This window comes from Empidonax traillii, unplaced genomic scaffold, assembly GCF_003031625.1.
Source record: "Empidonax traillii isolate 1590-97213 ecotype Southwest subspecies unplaced genomic scaffold, ASM303162v1 scaffold744:size612752, whole genome shotgun sequence".
Lineage (NCBI taxonomy): Eukaryota > Metazoa > Chordata > Aves > Passeriformes > Tyrannidae > Empidonax > Empidonax traillii.
Genome location: NW_020955937.1, coordinates 179,192 through 201,544, shown reverse-complemented (window position 1 = coordinate 201,544; position 22,353 = coordinate 179,192). Strand labels below are relative to the sequence as shown.

At 38.9% G+C, this 22,353-nt stretch overlaps 1 protein-coding gene across 2 annotated transcripts in view; it reads left to right on the top strand.

Moving 5' to 3' along the window:
• Positions 1-22,353, top strand: part of CEP85L (centrosomal protein 85 like) — a 143,153-nt gene that overhangs the window by 101,795 nt on the left and 19,005 nt on the right. For both annotated transcript variants that reach the window (XM_027900630.1, XM_027900629.1), the window contains exon 4: positions 15,130-15,251. In XM_027900630.1, coding sequence (XP_027756431.1) covers positions 15,130-15,251 — 122 coding nt within the window. The remainder of the gene's footprint in view (positions 1-15,129; positions 15,252-22,353) is intronic.

Genomic DNA, 22,353 nt, shown 5'->3' with positions numbered 1-22,353 from the left:
AACGTTTGTTTTGTGAGCTGCTGACACAATCATAACTTGGTCTCATTTTCAAAGACTGATACTTTCATTGCAAATTAAGGCACTAATAAAAACACTTAGTACCTCATCAGAAATGTAGTACATGTCTTCTGTAAATGTCTAACTGGTAAGAAATTTTAAAGTAGGAAATTATTTTTTTAAACAACCATAACATGCACAGGTTCAGCCCACTTGTTGTAGATCTTGTATTGATGTTGTTTCTCTGAAAACAAGCTTGTTTGGGTACCTTCTCTTGAGAACATTTTTCTGGTTCAGCTTAGTATCATTCCCTTGTGTAACTCAAGGGGATTTTGGTGAGGTTCTGAGGCAGAGGCCAAAGTACTGCTTATGGGACATGTCAGTCTGACAGGTACAGACAGACACGATATATGAGCACATCATTGTGCTGTTTTCATTGACTCCTGAGTGAACGGGTCCAGACATCCATGGATATCAGAAAGGAAAAGCTTTGAGAAAGGAATCTGTGTTGGAGGTTCTGGTCTGCTGTATTTTGTTCTGGGGAACACGAATGTGCAGCTGTTGCTTGCTTGACCTTAAATGGAGATGATCTGGGCTTTCTCCAGGAGAATTAGAAATCTACCACTAGAACATGCTTCTTCTCATAAATTTGTTTAAATTGGGATAATGTCCAAAACAAGGTGTGTTGTAATTCAGCATACCAGCTCTTTTGTTTAAATAGTCTTTTATTCACATAATAGTATTTTCCTGGATTATTTTATTCACATAATAATAATTTCATGGATTGTTTTTATCTTTCTTGTGCTAGTTTTTAAAATTGCAGCTGTGGACACTGGCCACCTGTATAACCTGTGTAAAGAGTTTGAGGTGCCACTACCTGGTGTGCTTGTAATCGTGACTGCATGGAAGTGAACTGTTACCACAGTCCAATTATTTATAACACACAAGTAAAGAAATTCAGCAGTAAATCTGAGTACTCAGATGCTTCTGAGATGCTTCCCGCAGCACGTGTAGTCATCCAGGTATTAGCAGATGTGGCTTACAGTACCTCTTTTGATGGTCTCTGCTAAGAGAAAGGACATAGTAAATGTATCCTTCAGTTATATTTGTGCTGTGGGTCTGATGTGGCCTAAAGGGAGGTGTTTTTCTTCTACAGGAAAAGCAACATTTTCAGTGCTGGTGTGAAGAGCATTACAGAATTACACTAAATAAGGCAATAGCCTAGTCAATTCAGAGATAATAACTTTCTTCTCTTTATTTTTTTTTTGATGCCTTTGAGTTTTTTTGCTTGAATTTGATAGATTTGTGGCCCATACATAATGTTTTACCTGATGTCTCCTTTAAAGCTTATCTGACTTCAGTGAATCTCACTCACACCTGGAACCTCAATTTTTTTGATTTTTTAAATTTTATTTATTTATTTATGTGGGGGAAGTTGCCTTTTTGAGTCTGCACATTTTCCTTCTTCCTTAGTGGGACTTTGAGTCTTTGTTAGTGTTACAGGAAACAGCTCTGCTGAGAGATCTGGACTTTGCATCATGTTATTTTCCTCAGGGACACCGAGTATTTACTTCTCCTGAGCATTTGGCAGACATTAAATTGGTTTGATCTTCACATTTTGTTCTTCATTACAAACACAATAAAATTACCTTTTTAAGGCGGCAACTTGGGAAGCATACCATCACAAAGTGATTTAAAAAACCTATGCAAAATAAATAATTAGAAAACTATACAAGTTGGTCTGAAATATTTCTCATTTTGGAAATAGCGAAGGCTCTGGCAGGACTAATCATCTGGTTTGTTATGAACCAAAGACATTTTTGGAAAGGCCATCTTGAATGTTTTCACTTACTGTTACTGGCATGAACCTTTAACCATTACAGTAGATCCCAGGATGCAGGAGTGTTTCACACCTGTCTGTTGTCTTTGGTGCTTCGACCCAATGTTAGGAGAGAAGGAGAAAAAGACATTTTGCCTGGATCTTGCTCTGAAAATCCGCCGTGTCCTCCCTCTTCCCGTACCCCTATAGGAAACACTTATTTCATTTGGAGGTAACACAGCACAGACTTGACCCAAGTAGATGGTTTATTTTGCCATAATATTGACAGCACAAAAAGCTGTGCTCTTTTAAATACCTGGTGGCTTTCACATCAGTGAAGTGTACCTTTTTACTGGGTTACTGAAGGTCAAATAATTCAATAGTAGCAGTTAGCTGCAGTGATACAAATGTCTTCAAAACAGCAACATGACAGAGGATAGGAAATTCTATGATATTCATTACACTGGAATATTTTTTATTTCTGTGAAATGCCTTGGAAAACTGTATTTTGGTGTTTACTGATGTCCTCGATTGGTTAAGCTGAACAACGTGCTTTAGGTGGCGTGCTGAGATCCTTATACCTAAGAAAGTGTGTCGAGTGTCTTTCAGATACACTGTTCTAGGAAGCACAGAGATTAGTTGTGTCATTTGACATGTTGTGAGTGATGGATGAACAGCGGGACAAAGGCATATGAAGGAGAGATAAAGTTGGAAGACCATGTTTCAGTTGCCAAGTGGTGGTGCTGGATTATCTCTGCTTTAAAGGGTAACTGTGGAATGGAGGGGGAGAAATGATTGGGCTGCAGCTTTTGCTGCTACCTGTCTTCAGCTGAAAAGTTGTCCTGGCAGAAATGCATAAACATTCACAGAATCACAGAATATGCAGAGTCGGAAGGGACCCACAAGGATTATCAAGTCCAAGTCCTGGCCCTGCACAGAACAGTCCCTAAGAGTCACACCATGTACCTGAGAGTGTTGTCCAAACACTTCTTGAATATTGCCCAAATGATGAACATATTGGGAGCATTTAAGAACTGAAGGTTCTTTTGTGCAGAGTATTTTAGGGATCACCCTCTGGAGGGGCAGCATGTAGATCAGTGGCCTCAACGTCTTGCTTCACTGGGATCTTCATTCAGATCAACATGGAGATGGTGTAAATGAGCTTTTTAGAGAGTTTTCCCCACTTTGGTCCCACTTTGAGAAGTGGGAAATGGGAACCAGAAACACCTTTCTTTTGGTTGGTGTTAAAGAATGGCATGTGTCTTCATTTACTTCTTCTGTCCATTGCTCTGCCCTTTATTTTTTTTACCCCTCTCTGTAGAGTGACTCTAAAAGAGACTAGCACAATTCCCATGTGTCAGCTATCCATTACTTCCTACCTTTGTTATGTGCAATTCGTGGCTAAAACAGTAAGGTGTGTTTTTTAAACTTCATCAGAAATCACTGAAGTTTATTTAAATAGCAGAATGGCTTTTCCCTCCTTGGAAATGAAGTGCTGGTTGACAATTACATTTGCAGGGAAAAAAGCTTTCAGCAAAAAGCACCCCAGAAAACTAAGATGCTGAATTGCATTTACCTGAGAATTCGAGGTACAGAACTTCATGGTTTTCTTTATTGTGTTGCAGAATGTGCCAAATGAAAACATTGCTCTACTCCTTTGGTTCTGTCATGGGTTCAAGTGGTCAAAACCCCGACAGGTTCAAACTATCCCTAAGTAGCAAGAACAGATTTTCTGATCTTGCAAATATTTTCTGATTATGTATTTTGTTACAGGCAGCTGTTTCCTCGTGTTGTCTGTTGTCAAGTGTAGTCTCACAGATCGTTCTGGATGTAGCTGCCTGGCCACTGAGGTGATGTGAAGGAGAGATTCCCTTCCTCCTTTCATGACTTTGTACCTACAGAAGAAACTATTTGCTTTCCTCTTTTTGTGTCCTTTAGTGAAAATGAATTGCTTCTGTGGTTTTGAAATACAGTTGTTTGTGTGTGTATTTGGGATAAAATTATTATTGACATCTCTGTGCATTAGAAAATGAAAACAAAGGCATAGGCAGAGATTTGTATCTGTTAAAACCAGTATTTTGCTTACAAAATGGTTTCCACACAGGAGAATCTGCTGTGTTTTGGTGCTCTTTGAAGAGCCATGGACAAATTAATTTAGTTCTTGTCTCAGTTTCTTTTCTGTGGAATGAGAATGATAAATCTCGTTTCTTTTAAAGATGCTTGGAGACCTACAAGTGGCAAGTACTATTTGCTGGTGATGAAAGTGATATTCATTTTTTTAGTGTGAACTTCTACCCTTTCTGCCTTTGTTAAGAAGGTGCTAGGGCTCCCCCTGTGTTTATCTTTTAAGGAAGGAAAACACCTTCACACACTGACACGGATGTTCAGATGCACCCTTACATCATACTGCTGCTTTTGCTAGAGACAAGTGCGTTTCAAGTACCCCTCATAAACTCAAGTGGAAAAGGTTCAATCTGGATTGAAGCCAAACAGTTTAAATATCTGCCACTTACTCCACACACAAATTATGTGACTACCTTCCATGGCTGTGTGGGTCACAGACAGTTTCACAGACAGTCCAGTGTTAAAGTGGCACCATCTCTTCTGTTTGTCAGTGATGCAGAAGCTTCGGGCCAGGGTTTTCAAATGTCTGACTTTTGAGATGCCAGGACCTGATTTGTTAGAGGCACAGGGAGGGATTTGTCTGCAACTGCCTCTGAAATTTCAGAAGGTCATGCAGGTACATGGTCTCTCCTTGTGAGTTAAAAAAATTAAAAATAAAAAATTGATTTTTCAAAATTCTAGGGAAAGTGACTGATAATTATTGTTTACACAGTGAAATGGGATGTATGTGGTGCTCTACAGGGATGGTGGTAGAATCACTGCTTGAAGCAATCGAAATCTTCACAGTAGGTCCGTGTACTGTCTGCTTGGTTTGCTGGCTGAAACACAGCTAGTTTCTTCCAGAAAGAATTCCTGCAGTTGGGGCAGAAAAATTATTATGCCTGTAATTTTTCCATCAGGAGAACTGTTTCAAGGTAGTCACCAACAAATGTAAATGAGTACTGTACTCACGTTGTGCAGAGCTGTGGTGTCTACAGATCTTATTGACTCTGCACGAGACTATTTTAGCAGAGAACTTGGTTTTGTTTTCCAGTCCCTGGTAAGACAGCTTTATTAAAACCCCCACTTGCCACTGTTCATAGAACATTCTTGCCTTTTTTTTCTTGTCTTCCTTTAACTCCGTGTTCGTGGTAATAAGAGCTGGCCAAGAACAAAGCTGGTGGTGGCGGGGGGGGGGGAAGTGTCTTTGTTTCTGCTTACCATTTTGGTTTATCAGCCTAAAAGGGAGTGGAAAAGAGTGTATTACCTAATCATTCCTTCCCCATCATTTATAACGTGCAGAAGTTGCATCTGCATGTTCCAGTAGTTTTGCTCCATTCTTTCTGCAAGTGCTCATAGAGACCATTTCTGGATTATTGTCTTTAAAAAAAGCATGCTTTTGTGAGTTTGTATAAATACTTGGGTTTGTTGTAATATAAATACTTTGAACATTTCTGCTTAATTTTTGTGGGATTTTTTTTTTAATTTCTTTTTACCTTCAGTTAATTGTGCTGAGTATTACACTCATGGATCATGTTTCTTTTAAAGTCATGAAAAGCTAAAGTGAGCAGAAAGCAGAAGTTTGTGCAGACTGGCAAAAAATAGATGTTTTTTTGATTGCTTTCTAGGTCACTTTTTGCATCCACTCTGGCCATGAGAAGGCATAATAAGTAATGAATGAGCCATCAACACTGGCACTCAGTAAGCTGGTATTTTTAGGTATTATGTACATTTAATATAAAGGTTTTTATAAAAGATCAGAACTTGGTTGAGATATTTTACTTTTAAGGGTCTTTCTGTGAATTATTGGTTTGTACCATCTATTCCTTTTTTCTAAGCTATTTCTGTTTTACTTGTAGACTTCATAATTTTTGTAATTAATAACATGTCCTACATTTGTGCAGCACTTAAAACAATGATCCTTTTGAATAACTGTAGTCACTTTTTGATCATGCTGTTTTCCAGGACAGAAGAAAAAAACAAAAGAAATTAATTCATTTAACAGTGAAATAAATTTTGTTCTTGTGGAAGCTCCCTTTCATGTCCAGATTTTAAAATTTTCTTTTAGTAAAGAACATTTAAATGTAAGTACAGTGGGAAGATAAAATGAATACTTAATAAAACAAGTGCTTCTATACTTAGGAAAGGCCCAGTTGTTATCAGGGGGAAAATTCCAGGCACTGTTGCTTTTAACGTCATATTAAGTGGCACCTAGAAGTGTTTTGTGTTCTTAACATTTACCAGAATATAAATGGAAAGGATTTCTGACAAAAATAATATTGGTGTTGCGTGGAGTCTGAAGGAATGTTATAACAACACATAAAGGCAAGCAAAGTGTAATTGTTCGGGGGAAGATAAGCTGAAGAGGGTGTATCATCTCGTGTGCAGCTCTGGGAGCTGGTTTCACCCTTTAGGAATGAAGTAGCTTAAGGTGGCAGAGATGAGAAAGTCACGGCAGACTGCTGAGTGGCTGCAGCCTCTTCTGGTGAGACTACCCTGGTTTCAGGCAGTAGCAACATGCATCCCTAGGGATCTCGAAAAGTCTTTTAGAGTTAATATACTGATTTCTTTGTTGTTTGAGGCTTTTGCACAGTACCATTAAGGATGCTAGAAGGAATGAAGCCTGGGCAGTTAAGCAGTGGCCAGAATTCCGGTTCATTTACCTTACTAACCCCCTGCTATATTTCTGGTTTATTCAAGAGCCCCTATTGGATCCCGATTCTGAGGTTATATAGGTCTTTCACACATCTAGCCTCTGTCTGTAGGCTACGACTGTGCTGCTGGGTCCTGTGTGTGCTCTCACAATTCTGATACACAACACAGGCAGGACTATTTCAAAAGATGAGAAAGTGCAGGAGGCTTTTGGTTTTATTCTGTTATGGCATCATCATGTGGAAGTTCCTTTTCTTGAACTGATTGCATATCTTAACACCAGGTCTTGGCCAGTAGCTTGGCAGTGTCACAGTAACTGCATAGTAGGTTTTTTTCCAGAAGATTAGAAAACATACAGTTCATAAAGTGATACTTTGGGAGGATTTGGCACTGCCTGGAGCTGAGATAATTCAGCTTGTGGTTGTGTTCATACTAATCCAGCACAAAGCCGCGCCACTGCAAAATGTGTTGTCTTGTACTCCGCTCTCCCACTTAACAGTGTGTGCCAGCACCAGATCTCACATGACCTTGTACAACACATCTAATAGGGGTCTAACCTAGATACAAGTAACCTTCGTGTGTGTGGGATGGAGGGGAGAGTGTAGGGCTGGGGCTATCAGAAGGGAGCTGAAAGGTATGAATATTTGAAGTGGTGAGAAGGGGCAGGAGAACAGGCCCCCCCTCCCTTTGATAGTAAGTGTACATTTATGCCTCATTTAAGTGACCACACAGTCGCTATCAAAACCCTGTAACTATGACATCAGTAGCAAATCTCTACCCTTTTTTTGTGTTTTTTTTTTCCTCCATGGTGAATAGTATACCTGACCTTAGGATTTGTTTTCTCCCATCCCTCTTAGTATCCCAGCAACCGTGTACTTGCTGTGCTTTCTTCTTAATTATTTGTAAGCTATTGTGCTGAGGGACCGTGTCTTCCTCTCTTCTTGAGGTTATCAAACTTGACCTTGATAAAGTTCAGAAGCCTCAGCTGCAGTATAAATAGTGTTAGGGAAGGAGTAAATGTACAAATAACAGTAACTCATAGGACCATCAAATTCCTCCCAGGCTTGTGAGGGTCAGATCTGTGAGGTCTGTAATTAAGTGTGTAATGCCTTGTGTGCAATGAGGATTCCGTTTGTGAAGAAAGCTTCAACAAACATGCTTGTAAAAGTGTAATGACTAGAGGGAGTGCTGCTTTTAGGAGGCATTTGAATGTTATTAGTGTTTATTCTTTTCTGTTTTGAGAACTTTCCACTGGTAGTGGTGGTGTCTGTAAATAGCATTAGCATTTTAGTTTTTTAGTGGAAAAGCTTTAAAATGTCATACAACAGATGGAGCAATGTGGTTCCATCGCACTGAAAAGAGGCACTTTGTCTGCCCCTTGCAGAACAGATCATCACAATTTAAACACTTGCTACAAAGAGGAGAAGGAGCAAGTTAGTGCAGTAGCAAAGGACTTGATAGAATGATAGGATGGTTTGTGTTGGAGGGGACCTTAAAGACCATCCAGTTCCAACCACTGTGCACTTTCCACTAGACCAGGTTGCTTAAAACCCTGTCCATTCTGGCCTAAATGGGAACCCGTGTCCATCATCAGGGATGGGGCACCCACAGCTTCTCTGGGCAACTTGTTCTAGTGTCTCACCATCCTCACAGTAAAGACTTTATTCCTGTAATCTAAACCGACCCTATTTCTGTTTAAAGCCATTCCCTCATGTCCTATCACTACATGCCTGTGTAAAAAGCCCCTCTCCAGCTCTGTTGTAGACCTCCTTTAGGCACTAAAAGGCTGGTATAACATCTCCCTGGAGCCATCTCTTTTCCAAGACTGAACAGCTCCAGCTCTCTGACAGGGGGAAGTTCTTTCCTGCCACATTCTCTCAAGCCTGTTTTCATAGGAGAAGTGTTCCAGCCATCTGATCATCTTCATGGCTGTTCTCTGGACTTGCTCCAGCAAGTCCATGTCTTTCTTAAGTTAGGGCCCGCAGAGCTGGACACAGTACTCCAGGTGGGATCTTCTGAGAGCTGAGTAGAGGAGCAGAATCACCTTCCTCAACCTGCTTGCTTTGTAATGCAGTGTTTCATTCTGCAATTACAAACTGAATGGCTCTGATTCCATAATGTCAAAAAATCTATACGAAAATAGGGTGGTGAGAATGTCCTCTTTTTGTTGTATTGTTTAGCCAATTTTGAGACTCCAAAGTACCGGTAGTGATTTAGAGTACTGCAAACTGGGATAACAATAAGTGCATCTGTCACAGTGGCTGCTTATTCCGTAGAACTCCTTTGTGTAGCATCCATGCAGTTCAGCTCTGGCTATATATTTTTGAGGTGATCCCTTTCTCAAATCAGCATTGAGCTTGTATTTTTTTTATGAGGTTGGAGCCTAACTGTGATTATTTTCCTCTTGGCATAGTGCAGTCAATCTGTCCTTAGTCACACATATGCGTAATTTAACCCTAACACTGAGAAGTCCTGATGTGTCGTCAAGTAAGAACTGGCTAGCCCTTTAATTCCTAAACCTTATCCAGTGGAGGTTCTAAAATCTTATAATTTGGATCATCTTTCGGTTGTTTGTGATAGGCTTTTGCTGCTTTTCTCCATCTCTTTAGCTGGTTTGATTTTTTTTTTGATTTTGTTTGTTTGTTGTTTGCTGGGTTTTGTTTGTTTTCTCCTGATACCCTAATTCCAGATTGTCATATCTCAGTTTTTGTTCCATCAGCCTTAGTTTGCATGGACTCTCAGCCTAGGAAACAAAGTATTTGCAGTCTGATTTCATGTCTCCTCAGGCTTTGTTGTATTTAGCTCTTTACTCCTAAATCACTCTTTCTAAGCTTTTTAGTAGTGAAAGTTGCTCTTGATTGAACATATTCTACTGTTTCAGTTACTTCCTGGTTCTGGGCTTTGTACTACCAGACATATTCTTTCTATGGATTTATGCCAGAACTATTTAAAGTCACCATCTTATTCCTTCCCTCACCCCCATCTTCTGTAGCCTGAGATATCATGTATAGGCACTCCTGACTTGCATTAAGCTGATTTTCAGGCAGGTTAAATTGTGAACTCCTGTCAAGTTTATTTTCCCTGTTCATTGTGGTCCTTTTTATATCAACTTTGCAGGTTGCACGTCTATATGAAGTATGTGTTTCAGATTTTTTTCTAAGCCTTATTGATTTTTATTTTGCTATTAGCAGCACTAAGCTCCCTACAATATGCCTGTATTTTCCAGTACCTCACCATTTGATGGTGTTACAATTTGGATTTTTAATTATGTTCTCCTCCTAATTAAAAAATTCCCCAAAGAACACCACATGTACCATGGCTAGAATAAGGGTGCAAGGGCACGATTAGATATTCCCTCCCCCACGACTGCTGGAAGTCTGTGAATACGCAGCAAAATGTGATACAGCCTGGGTCTTGCTGCCTAGAGTGTAGTGATTATATCCTGCTGAGCAGAAACAGTGTCTAACCTAAAAGGCAAAGATGAGGCAGAGTAGAGCGTAGATAGGTACTGATGGGGAGATACAGATACTGTAAGTCAGGATTTCTTCAATCAGTCTGTAGTCTGGTTTTTACCCATCTGGGAATCCTATATTGCTGCTTCGTGGGTGCTCTTTTTAGTGTGTTTCAACAAGGCACAGCCTTTCTGTATAAATGATTCCTTAAAATTAGGGCCTTATTCCATAACTGCAGCCTCCTGTTGCTTTTCCTGCGTAAGAGCTACTAACCTTGTTATGTTTTGCCTGCAAAAGGATGAGTGATCTTTCAATATTGTCTGAATTAAGGGAGCTGTTGTAAGCTGAAACACTCGGCCTGATGTTAGGAAGAAATCTGGCTGGGGATGAAGGGACGGATAAATCCTTTTTTCCTTACTCAGGGTGGGGAGCAGTTACAGAGCTCATCAGTGATTGCTGCTCTGCCTTTAGAGATCTAATCCTTTTCCTGTCACAGGTGACTGAAAAGCAAGAGGCATCTCTCTGATAATAGCACATTTGGGCTTGCTGCTGCTGCCACATCTAACTGTTCTTTCTCCCACATTCAGTGGTGTGGTAGCGCAAGTGCTGTGTCCCTGAGGAACAACCTGTGCGGACATTCATATTTGTCTCCTCCACCAGCAGTCAAAAAATGGAATTGTTTGTGCTCCTGCTAACATAGCTTGTGCTGATCCTTTGCCTTGGATTAGCTGTGAATGCAAGGAATTCTCTTTCTGTTGAATAACAACTGTAAAAAGCATCACAGAGAGAGAAGAACGATCCCTACAGAGAGAGGTTTATGACAGTGTAGGGCAGTGCAAGCAGTTGGCCAGAAGGGATCATGCACTTACCATAACTCTTTGGTGCTCTGCTAGTTGTTAGTAATGGACTGTGAAATTTTGCAATTGTAGTATAGACAGCACTGAATTATTTAAACTACACCTTTCACAAAAAAAAAAAAAAAAACCACCACAACAACCTTTCAAATGTATTGAGCTTTCTGGTTTTTGTGGTTTTGTTTGAGATTAGATGTTGTATTGACATGCTAGGTAGAACTTCACCTTTACTTCGAGATACAGCACGTTGCACACAGAATGCTGTGCTGCTCCGTGTGCTGAGACACGTGTGCTGCCTCAGGCAGAAACTCTGAGCATGTTTGGAGAAGATAATTTTAATTAGCACAGTTAAAAACCCAACCGTATTTGACCTAAGTTATCTAAATGTTGTTACACTCTGTCCAGCGAAAAATTGTTTTCCCAGTGATAAGAAACATGATACTATCAGTCAGAAATGTCTGTTCCATCAGTAAATATTTGCATATAGGCTAGTACAGCAAAGGTTTCTTTATTTTTTTTCCCAGCTGCTGACTTTGCCTCAGCAGTGACTTGAAGCCCTTGTCAAAAGGGCCTTTGGATGCCAGCGTGCAAAGGAAACTGTTGTAACTGAGCAGATGTTCTCAGGACAGGGCTGAGAACTCTTGGAAGAGGTGCCAGGTGACAAAAATAGATGTATATTGTAGGGCAGATGGAAAAGAATGCAGTGTCTTTCCAGCTGGTATTTTGTTTTGTAGTTGTGGTGGATTCAAGTTGAGAACTCAGAGTAGTGGATGCTTTCTAAATATGAGCCGTAGAAGTGTATCTTGCTCTCACTATTTGGTTTGATATCCCTAGGAGACAAGATACTCAAACATGAGAGGACTGCTTGTGTGTTACCACACCATTCAAAGCAGCTAGGAAGCTGTTTGTAGTAAACACCATGTGCTCATAAATGAGTGAAGTGTCTTGTTATTTTGGGAAGTGCTGTGAAGTATTTTTAGTGATTTTTTTTTAATTGGATGAACCATGGTATCAGAAACAAACATTTTTGTTGCTGTTTTCCTTTGTTCAGAGTGAAAAGTTGAAGCACACAGTTATAACACAAAAGTAAAAAAATATGTATTGTTACTTTTGTGTATTCAGCATGTATATATTCCACAGGATATATAGATAGATATATAGGATAGATATATTCCAAACTTAGAGCATCTCAGTAAGTCACCTAAGGAGGCTTTATGTATTAGTTTTAAAAAAAAACCAAACACACAAAAACCACCAACAAACCAATAAACTATTGTGAGCATTTAATTGACAAAATGCTACTCTGTTCTTAGCTTTGCAAAACTCATTGCCTTGCTTTTCAGCAGCAATAATATTTAATTGACTTGTATAACCACTTACTGCACTAAAGTTGAAGAGTTTCTTTCCCATTTTAGTGTAAACTATTAAGCTTTTAGAGGTGCTAGATCGAAGTAAGGGGCTTGCATTGAAAAATTTTCTTAGAGAAACCTCTGGTGGCTTCCAGAATGTCTTCACTTAAGTTGGGTTTGTATTGAAATAGTTGTCTTTAATCTCTTAATTTTTATAGCTCGGTTTTAAAGACAAAATTCATCTCAATAAATTGATTTGGCTTTGTAAATCCATATATTTCCTGTTCATCATGTCAAACTCTTGTGGATTTTCTTTTGAGTAGAGATGGAAATTCTGGCTCTGAAAAATAAGGATGTAATCCCAGCTGCATTAAAGACTAGTTCTTTCTTCTTTTTTGACTGCAGTGTAATGGTATTGAGGTGGATATAGAAAAGCCTTCATCCCACTGTAGTGGGAAAAGCAAAGGAAAAAATTCCATTACACAAAATACAGTAATAGTTCCTGATGTCACTTCATCCTGTATGACAGGGCATGTGTCACTAAGAGAGACTTTCACTGAAATAGGTTTGTTCTGGTGCCTCTTAATTCAGCCAGTCATGTGTATTACTGTAATACAGAACAATGTGTGACAATCCCAAAGTATTCTGTGAGCACATGAAGATAACTTTGAAGTTATCTGGTCTGGATGGAGCAATCCAGGCGAAATAAATTTTAGATTCCTTAAGCCTTAAGGACTTGACACAGGTATTCCTTACAGGAAGAATCATGACTTGGTATCTTTCATAAGTTTTATTAGATCACTGCCCCAACAAACAAAAAAAAAAGCTAAGGTAATGCCACCAACTTAGGATTTTTTAATGCTAATATTGATCACTGTGCATGAGAAATGAAGCAAGATGACTGTTAAATTGATTTACATCTGAGTGGTAGATCTTAATCCAAGCAGCTTTGCCATTCCCTTCCTCCCAGTGGAGTGCAGTGCCATCTTTAACATAACTTCCTTGAACAAGTGTAGGATTAATGGATTGACTTACTAAAAATTGCAGGTGTGATAAATTTTGTTGTCCCTAAGCTTTCAACCTAGTTTTATCAGACACTTTTTTAGGGGCAACAATTGAGGGAATTTTTGAATGTTTGCTGTGCTTTTTATTGCTTGTGGGATGTACTCATGAGTGAGCATGGGACAAGAAATATTACCCATAGTCATAAATCACTGAAGCATTTTAGATGAAACCTAATTTTAATATTTCACATTTTACTTTTCCTCAAAAAGCACGGTTTATCCAGTTAATGTGTCCTTATCAGTAAAGATACAGTACTTGATATTGTCTGGCAAGGAACACACTCAACAGTCTTTGTGCATCTTTGGCTAGAAATTGGCATGCATTATCTGTAGAAGTGTTGATGTTTGCTTTTCTAGGGGCTTTGAGATTTTTTTAATCATTCATATCTGATTTTACTATTGAAAGCTATCCAGTTCATTAAGCAGAGGAAATATTCCCTGAAGGAGACAAATTGGACTTGGGGGGCAGGGAGTGAAGTGGGGGTGTAACAGTCTGGAAAGATTTTTAGAAATAGTAAGTCTTGTCATCTTAGCTGGGTTTAAGTTATAAATTAAAAGAGGAAAGATGTGCTTCTGCCCATTTTATCTCAGCAGGCAAGCAGGGTATTGAACTGAACCAGACTGAATGAAAAAGAAAAAAAACACTTCTAGAGTTACAGAAGAGACCATAGTTGTGAGGAGTTGGTTCCTGACTTCAGCACATATATGGGGACTTAAGTAATGAATTCTTTGCATTCCTTGTTACAATTCACAGTAAAACTTCGACCAGAAGCATGGACTGCTTGACAACTGTCTGATTTTAATTGTTGATATGTCTTGGTCTTAATATAGTTTGTTGTAATTTCAAATGAAATTTAAAACATTGTAGAACAATACAAGTAAAAATATCCTGAAGTCTGTTTTAACTTTTAAAAAAATACCCATGTTTTCACTTTTTTTCCTTCTGCTCTTTTTCAAAAACATAAAAGACAACACAGTCCAGTATGCCTCCCAGATAATAAAAAGGGAAATTTCTTTTCAGTTAATCCAAAAAACTGATGGAGATTAGATGATACCTAATGGCAGCTGATGCTGGGTTCCCTCAATCTGATCACAGAAGCTCTAGCTTAAACCTTCCCTTATGTGAATTCCTGATACAAATGTTCGTAATAAATTTCTAATAAATGCTTTCTTGATTAAACATCCCAGTTAATTTTTTACTTTGCTGCCAAAGCACGATGTTGTTGGTTCATACTCAGTTCAGCTGTTGTCCTCAGTTTGTTGTGAGACACAGAGCCTGGCTTTTGTGAAAATTAATAAAAAGCCTGAAACCTGTTACTTGTGAAACTTTTATTCTTGGAAACGGTTACAATTTAACCAGAATTCTATTCCCATATTCTGTATTTTAAATGCATACACATCAAGGGAAATTTCTCATTCTCTGTATTCTGACATTACAGGTGGGAGCTGAACAGGTGAGTGGTAACTGTTATCTGCAGTTACCAGCAGGTCTGAAGTTATCATCAAACCGTCTTGTTTGAAGTGCTACAAGAATTGCATCATTTTGTGGTGTTTGTCTTAACGATGTACCTAAATTCTAAGTGAGCTTTTGATTTCAAACTACTTTCAGAGCTATGAATTGTTTAGTAGAGAAGTGATGAAATCATTGACATTGGTCTGAAGTTTGTTTCAAAAAACTTGTTTACAAATCCAGTTGTTTTATACAAAGCAAATCTGAATTAAACTTGAAAACAATTCTTAGGTTTCTGAAAGGGCAAACCACTTTGTAAATTCCCTAATACCTAGGACATTATTTACCTTTACTGTTTTGGAGGCTAATCCTACAATTACTTTATGCAGGTTTCACCTGGAACATCCCGTCCAAGCTACCCAGCTACCAGCTATCAGGACTCCAGCAACTGGGAATCTCTAATGAAAATTAAAGAGGGGCTGCTAAGACAGAAAGAGTTTGTGATTGATCGGTGAGTAACCTGCTCCTGCTCCATTCATTAAAAGCTACAGTGTAAAAGCTGACTTTCAGCAGGGCTGCTTACTCATACAGTTGTTAGGCTTCAGTCCAGCCACTATTTATGCACAAATACGTGGGAGCTAATCCTTGCTAGGAGAGAAGAGTGGCAACTGGCTAAAAGTCTTTTACAAAGTTGGAAATGTATTTAGGGGGTTTAATGCCTCTGGAGTGGAAAAGGGAAGGTGATACCAGCAGTCAGTTCTGCTGTCAGCTTTCCCTCTTAGCTTCTTCCTGGTCTGGGAGTTTGCATCAGACATTTTTCTTCTTGTACAAATCTTGCAAGTGACTTGCAAGATGAAAATTGATCAATTGCATAGTGCCGATTTTTTTTTTCCATGACAAGCACAGAAATACAGTATATTTGAAGCAAATTGATAAAGCTTTGAGAAACTGGCCTTTGCAGTAATGTTCAGCAGTAAAATCCTATTCAGGCGCTGATAAAAATTGTTCAAATAATAAAACATTAAATCCAAGAGTAAATACATAGCTTCTTACTAAAATTGCTGTCAATGTGAATGGGCCTCTTAATGAGGAAAATACGCTTTTAATAAGGGCTTGAGCTTAATTAAGATTACACTAAAATAGCAGATGTCACTAGGCACTGCAGAGTTTGGATGCAGGAGATTTAAGGAGGGTATTTTTATGTTTGACATAATGGTAATTTGGCGTAGTCTGCGTTTCAATAATAAACTCTTGGCTCCTGGCTGAAAGAAGAGTGATTGTTCTGATCCTGATATAGTGGTGCTCTTGTTATTGATAGTTCACCCCACAACGTGAGGAGAACTGTGCAAAGCAGGTGTGTGTTGATCACAGTAATGTTAGGCATCCATTATGAATAGTTTTATATTTCATTTAGTAATTTCTATCTCTTTATGGGTAGAGATAGGCAACTTGGGCAGAATTTACTTTGGCACCAGGAGAATTACGCTTGTGCAAGATCTGTTCATTCCATTATTGCAACAGAGCGAGGAATTGCAGTGCTTTCAGGTGTTTCTGTCCCTTAGTAGTCTGCCCAGTAGCTCTGCTGGCATTGCAGTGTTGAAGATTGGCATCCTCTTCCCCAGCAGGATGTAGGATGTTAGTCTGTGTTTGCTGCTGCGCAGCTGAAGGTGGTACAGTTAGGAATGGGCACACCATCCCGCTCTACCAGCTCTCCTGCGGGGCTGGTGATCTCCCAAGGGGGTAAGCAGTTAAAATGGAAACATCCTTAGCTGTTGTTTACATCTCCTCTGTCAGAGCCTTTTGATCTGCCTAGAGGCTGTCTCAATTACGGTGCTTTTTTCAGGCTTGCTGTATCAGTAGTAGGAAACCTGCAGCCTTCCTCCTGGGGCCCAAGCTGTCAGCAGCCTTTGTGAGTACATGGCCCATGATGGCTGGGGAGGTCTTTGGTGCCTCTGCTGAGTATGTTCCTCTGCACTCCACCTGAAGGCTTGTTACACAGTGGCAACTAAAAATGCAGCTCGTGTTGCTCTTCTTATGCTGGAAATGCGTTTACAATCAACAATGAAGTTTCTGAAGTGGCAGTTTGTAACCTGGATTCCTGATAACATTACTTGATACTGTCCATGTTGAGGAAGGAAAGCTATTTCTCGACATGCTGTGACAGTGTTTTGGTTCTTTTTATTTTGCATAAGTCATTATTTTTGACTGGTTTAATGATAGTGAATACAGTTGTTTCTGGATTTCTGACCAGAAGTCAGTTTAAATAATTTCATTCAGCTGAAATGACAGAATATACTCCGGAAGCTATTGAAGTGAAACAAAGACAATTTAGTGATGTTACAGTGTTTCATTTAAGTAGACACTTGGTGTTGGAGTTAAGCATGTTGTAATTTATAATAATGTAGTATAATAATACATCACAGAACAGGCTCTTTTCTGAATATCGAGCCTCTATTTGGACAAAATACCTTAAAAGTTATTTTAAAATTAAATAAAAACATTTCAAATATATGGCTTGTATTATTTAAGATTAGTACAAATTGATGTTGCATATTTACAAATTTTTCCAATAGATTCTTAATTTTTTTAAAAAAAAGAGATTGTGTTTTCTATGACAAATAAAAATACTTTTGGTTTCATTCGTGAAGAAAATTGTACACAGCTGCTGTGCAAAAATCTTGAAATAGAACTCAGTTAAAAAGTACTAGTGTTATATTTCTTATCAGATCAATTATTAATAAGACTTAAGTGTGAATCTTTTCTTCAAGGCACTAAGTGAAAATGCAATATTATCTGTATTTACCTGGTGGACACACAAAGCCTTACACTGAGATTCAAGATGATGTTTGGGAGTAAACCCGAATCTTCCATCTCCTGGTCTTTCTGATCTTGCTTTAAACTTCTTTTCAGACTTTGAATTTATTTGAGAATAGTGACCTAAAATAAAAATATAAAGTTTTCTAAAGTGAGGTTAATTCAAGATGGTCATAGTTAAATTACAGAATTTATGCTTTGAGGAAATGGAGGAGGAGATAGTTTGTTGATTGGGGTTAGGTAGTAGGTGTTTGTTGAGAAGGCCCTTTGTACCTGTGATTCTGACGGAGTTTTAAAAGGTGTAGTCTCCTTAAGTCACGTCTCATGCTGAATTTGCAAACTGCTAGCTTGAAGATGCCAGCAAGACTTGTTTAATTCTGGAGGGACAGAAGCTCAGGAAAGATGGGTTATCCGGTAGGACAGCGGCTGGCATAGTGCTCCAGACCAAGCTGTTTGCTGCTGGCAGGTACAAAGAACAGCTGGATGAAAAGATGCCCACTGGGAACACCCTTCTCTGGCCCTTGTCACCAGCCTCCCTTTCACCCACAGGGTCATTAGCCATTTTTTTAAGGTTAAACACTCTTTTTGGGAATTGTACTGGGGTCTTACTTATCTAGAGGTGGAGGAGATTAACATCACACACCTTGGTCTGCATAGCAGTGCTTGAATCTGTTGATTTGTAGGGAATAGATGCTCTGTACAGGGTAGTATCCTTTAGCTGTTCTACCTTTATCTTGTTAAAAAAGGGAGGAAGGGCAGGAGAAGGAAGGTGAAACATGCTACCTGCTTCCCTTCTTTCCTCACAAAGATAAAAAGGCAAAAAAAATCTATCCCTTCCAGTTTAGGTTATTAAACCTCCGTGTTTTGCACTGGAAATCTAACAATTAGGAATAGTTTCAAGTAATTTTCAAGTAGCTATAGAAACAAGGAATAATGCTTACAGTGTAAATTATCATATTTGTATACTTTGGTGTGTCACTGGAAATTTAGACTGTAAGTAGGGTTTTTAAAACCCAAACAGCCACTTGCATCTGTGAATAAGAACAAGTGGCTCGATTTTTATTCTGTACAGTGTTGAACAACAGATGCAGTAATAGGTAAATTAAAATTGATTTTGTGTAGTCTTTTCAGCATAACAAAGGCATTTATTTAAGTAGTACACAATAACATAAAGGAGTGGGTTTAAAAGTCGTTTCGGTTTGCTTTTTAAAACTACTCTAGAAGTCACTTCTAATTTAGTGAATAAAAACCTGAAATGGTTTTTAAGTCTGTTCTGAAAAAAAATGAGAAGATGGTACTTTTAGGAAGTGAAGACATGGTATAAGGAAGTGAGCCTGCTCTGCATGTGTGTGCCCATGGGATCTCAGTGGCACCTCTTAAAGATGTGTGTCATGTTTTCTCCACATAAGAACTGTTGGTACAGGCCTTGAATGAGGACTTAAGGATTTTGTCTGTAAGAGGAATTCTTCTGCTGTAACGCTTTTTACTAGAATGTCTGTCACCTACTGTACGAAATAATTGGATTATATCATTGACATAGTTCTCTGGTGGGTTAGGATGTAACACTACATTGTGTTTAGCACCAGAGGGAGCCAGCATTGTTTGTATTGGTTTAGAAAATTACAGCATCACATTTTAATTCTTTATGTTGCTCCTTTGTTCAGAACATAACAACACTGAAATTACAGTGTTTGGTACAATGATGAGTGTCTCCTGAGACTGCACTGCCACTGTCGATGTCTCTGGTGTGATCCTGGCAGTGTTGGTGTGGCAGGGGCTGCATATAGGGGGTACATGAATAAATACTAAATATCTGAACATATGACATAAGGTACTCAGAATAACCTTGTGGATGCAATGTTTTCTTCTAGTCAACATAAGGGCATTTGAAGAGCTTTTTCAGGAAAGGTAGATAGAGAAATACAATTTCAGTGAGTAGCTGTTATTCCTCAGGGCAAAACAGCATTTACATTCTTAAAACAGTTGCTAAGTCATTAACTTTTAATCCATAGCAGAATTAGGATTGGATGTTTTCACTGGGACAAGAGGATTAAACATTCTTTGCCACGTATCAAATTGTCCTGACCTCAGTAATTGACATCAAACTGGATGTGCTCTGGTAGTGCTCATTTTAATGCCAATGCAAAGCTGTAATTCTTTTAGTTTGGACTGGCATGTTAAGATCTGCAGCATTAGCATATCCACTTGATCATGTCTTGACTCCCAGAGGTAGTTTTCCCATCTTCTCTTCAAGGTGAGTTCTGCTGTGACTGGTGGAAAGGTTCACTTAGAACTGCAGTCTCCTAATTTCACCAAAAAGCAGACTTCATTGCATAGGAAATTTGAGATTATCTTTTCTCATTAACTTTGCTGATTTTGGAGTTCTTTGGCATTATCTTCCAAATTCCGGAAAATGTATTCACATTGTTTTTAGGACTTTGTTTACTAAGGATCTCTTTCCCTATCAGTGCTCTGCACGTTTGGACTTGTGGTCCCAAGAGATTGTGCCTCTAAAACAAAGGGATATAAAAATTTGTATCCAACTTCTTAAGCAGCAAAACAAAGCAGCATACCTCCAGCTGTGGTGTGGAATAAATTGTAATAGAGAGGGATCTGTATTGTATTTTACTTTGCATTTCAATTCTGAAGAAATCTCCCCACGCATTTTCACCTAAAGCAGCAACTTGCCATAACCTCATGACTTTTGAAGGTAAGCATTAATTGTAGTTTGATTTCTTATAAAGTTACTAGTGTCCCTTCTGTGGTGGAGGAAACTCTGTTCTAAAGTCCTTGAGGTGTTTGAAGATACTGGATCTGTATCTTGACTTGAAGTGTGGGATTGAGATTTATGTTAATTAAAGAATTAAGAAAAACTTAAAAGTTGAGGGGAGGAAGTGCTTCTCTCCTGAATGTGGGTTTCTAAAGGGTCTTTCATGTTAAAGTATGGGGTAAAATGGGCTTACGGAGAACAGGTTAATTGGTCCCATGTTCAAAAAAATGTGATTTATTTCTAGATAAATATGTATATGAGTGTCTGTATAAGCATGTGTCCATGCTTGTCCTGTTGTGAACGTGAGAAAATGATGTGAATGTCAGTTATGTTGTACTAATATTTTTGAGACTTAAGGAGAAGCAATTTGTATATCAAGCAGTTTATTAATGCTGGTCTCTGGAGACAGTCCAGGCTTGTGCACATTGAGCTGAACTCTTGTCTGGTATCCTATGTCCTTTGTGCTGACTTGAGTTTTCAAAGGGGATTGTTTGAGCTAAAGGACAGAACTGCAATTGAATCAAATTAGAGATCTCCCCCTCTTCCCATTGATAAATCACTCTTACAGCTCTAACTTTGACTTTGCTCATTTAAATGGATTCAGTTAGTGTCAAGTAGCACCAGCAATTTTCCTCTGAATTCTAGACAGCTTTGTAAGTAGAGTCACAGGATGGAGGGAGCTTGGCTGCCATTTCATGTGGCATAGCATGTTGCCTTCAACGTGCTTGTCTGCAGAGAATAGTGGCACAGGGCCTGTGCACCACCAGAACCAGCCCCTTGCTGTCCATGGGCAGAGAGACTGCAAATTTAGCAGACCTGTAATTGAAAGAATTTTTGAGGCAATTTCCCTGTGCTCACCTTTAAATGTTTTCTGAGCCTGACTTTAAATACAAATGTTCTATTGAGGTGGTGCTCATCACTGAAGCCAGTATTTACTTGTCCTGCCTTTCTCCCTTCACTGAGGAGCAGGAGAAGAGCACCAGCTCTCTTGGTTGCACAGCAGTGCCAATGTGGGCCACAGCAGAGGTCCCTGTTCCAGCTGTGGCAGCTGGGCCAGGTGGTACCTGTGGTGTGCCTTGGAGGGGAAGGAGGTTGAGGAGCTTGACAGAAACTTGAAGGCATCTAAATGTTAACGGCTGATAGTGTTTGGTTTTGGTTTTTTAAAGTGCTGGGATGATTGATTGGTAATAAGGAGGCTTCTGGGGACAGTGTTCTCACTGTAATAGGCAAACTGTGTTTTTGAGAGCATTTGAACTTTCTCCACTCCTTTTGAATAAAGCTCAGACTCTGGTTATGCAGTGGAATAACAGTAACAGGGATGGACTAACAGAGTATTAAAACTCTCTTGGCATATGAGAGTATCAGTGACAAAATGCATCTGGTATGAGGTCTCTGAAGACTTAAAGGACTGTATGGAAATAGTAAATATGTTTGTGTGGTATTTATCTTCTCCTTGTGACTGCTGCTGTTTTCAGCATTTTTGTTTTTGGGTTCCATGAGGTTAATGTTGTTTTCAGAGAGGTAGTTTTGCGAAGAAGTTGAGCAGGATCTACACAGCCTTAAAATATTTCTATGGTGTGTTTTCTTGGCAAGATTTTATAACAGTGGAGAGTTTCATGCTTTGCAGAGTGAAAAGAAGCAAGCTAGTTAAACGCTGTGCTCTGTCTCATCACGGATTAATTTGTCTCACCTTTTTTCCTGCGGGGATTTGGTAGGGTAGGGAAAGGATTATGAAAGGAAATATGGTAATTTAGTCCAAACTACACTGGAAGTTCAAAAATATCTTGGAACATTTACTCTAGGCTGTAACATTTAGCATAGACTACTGAAATCTTGCCTGGTAAAGAAGGCACTGCTGAGTTACAATCAGCCATAAACAGAAAATCACATGATGCTTTCAGGAGGTGACAAATGGATAAATAATTTTAAAGCACATGGAGCAAAGAAATTTTAATACATTTGTCTAGTCAGTAATAAGGTGATAAAAAACTAAAATTTGCTTCTGTTCATAGGTTAGGATAAGTCATAC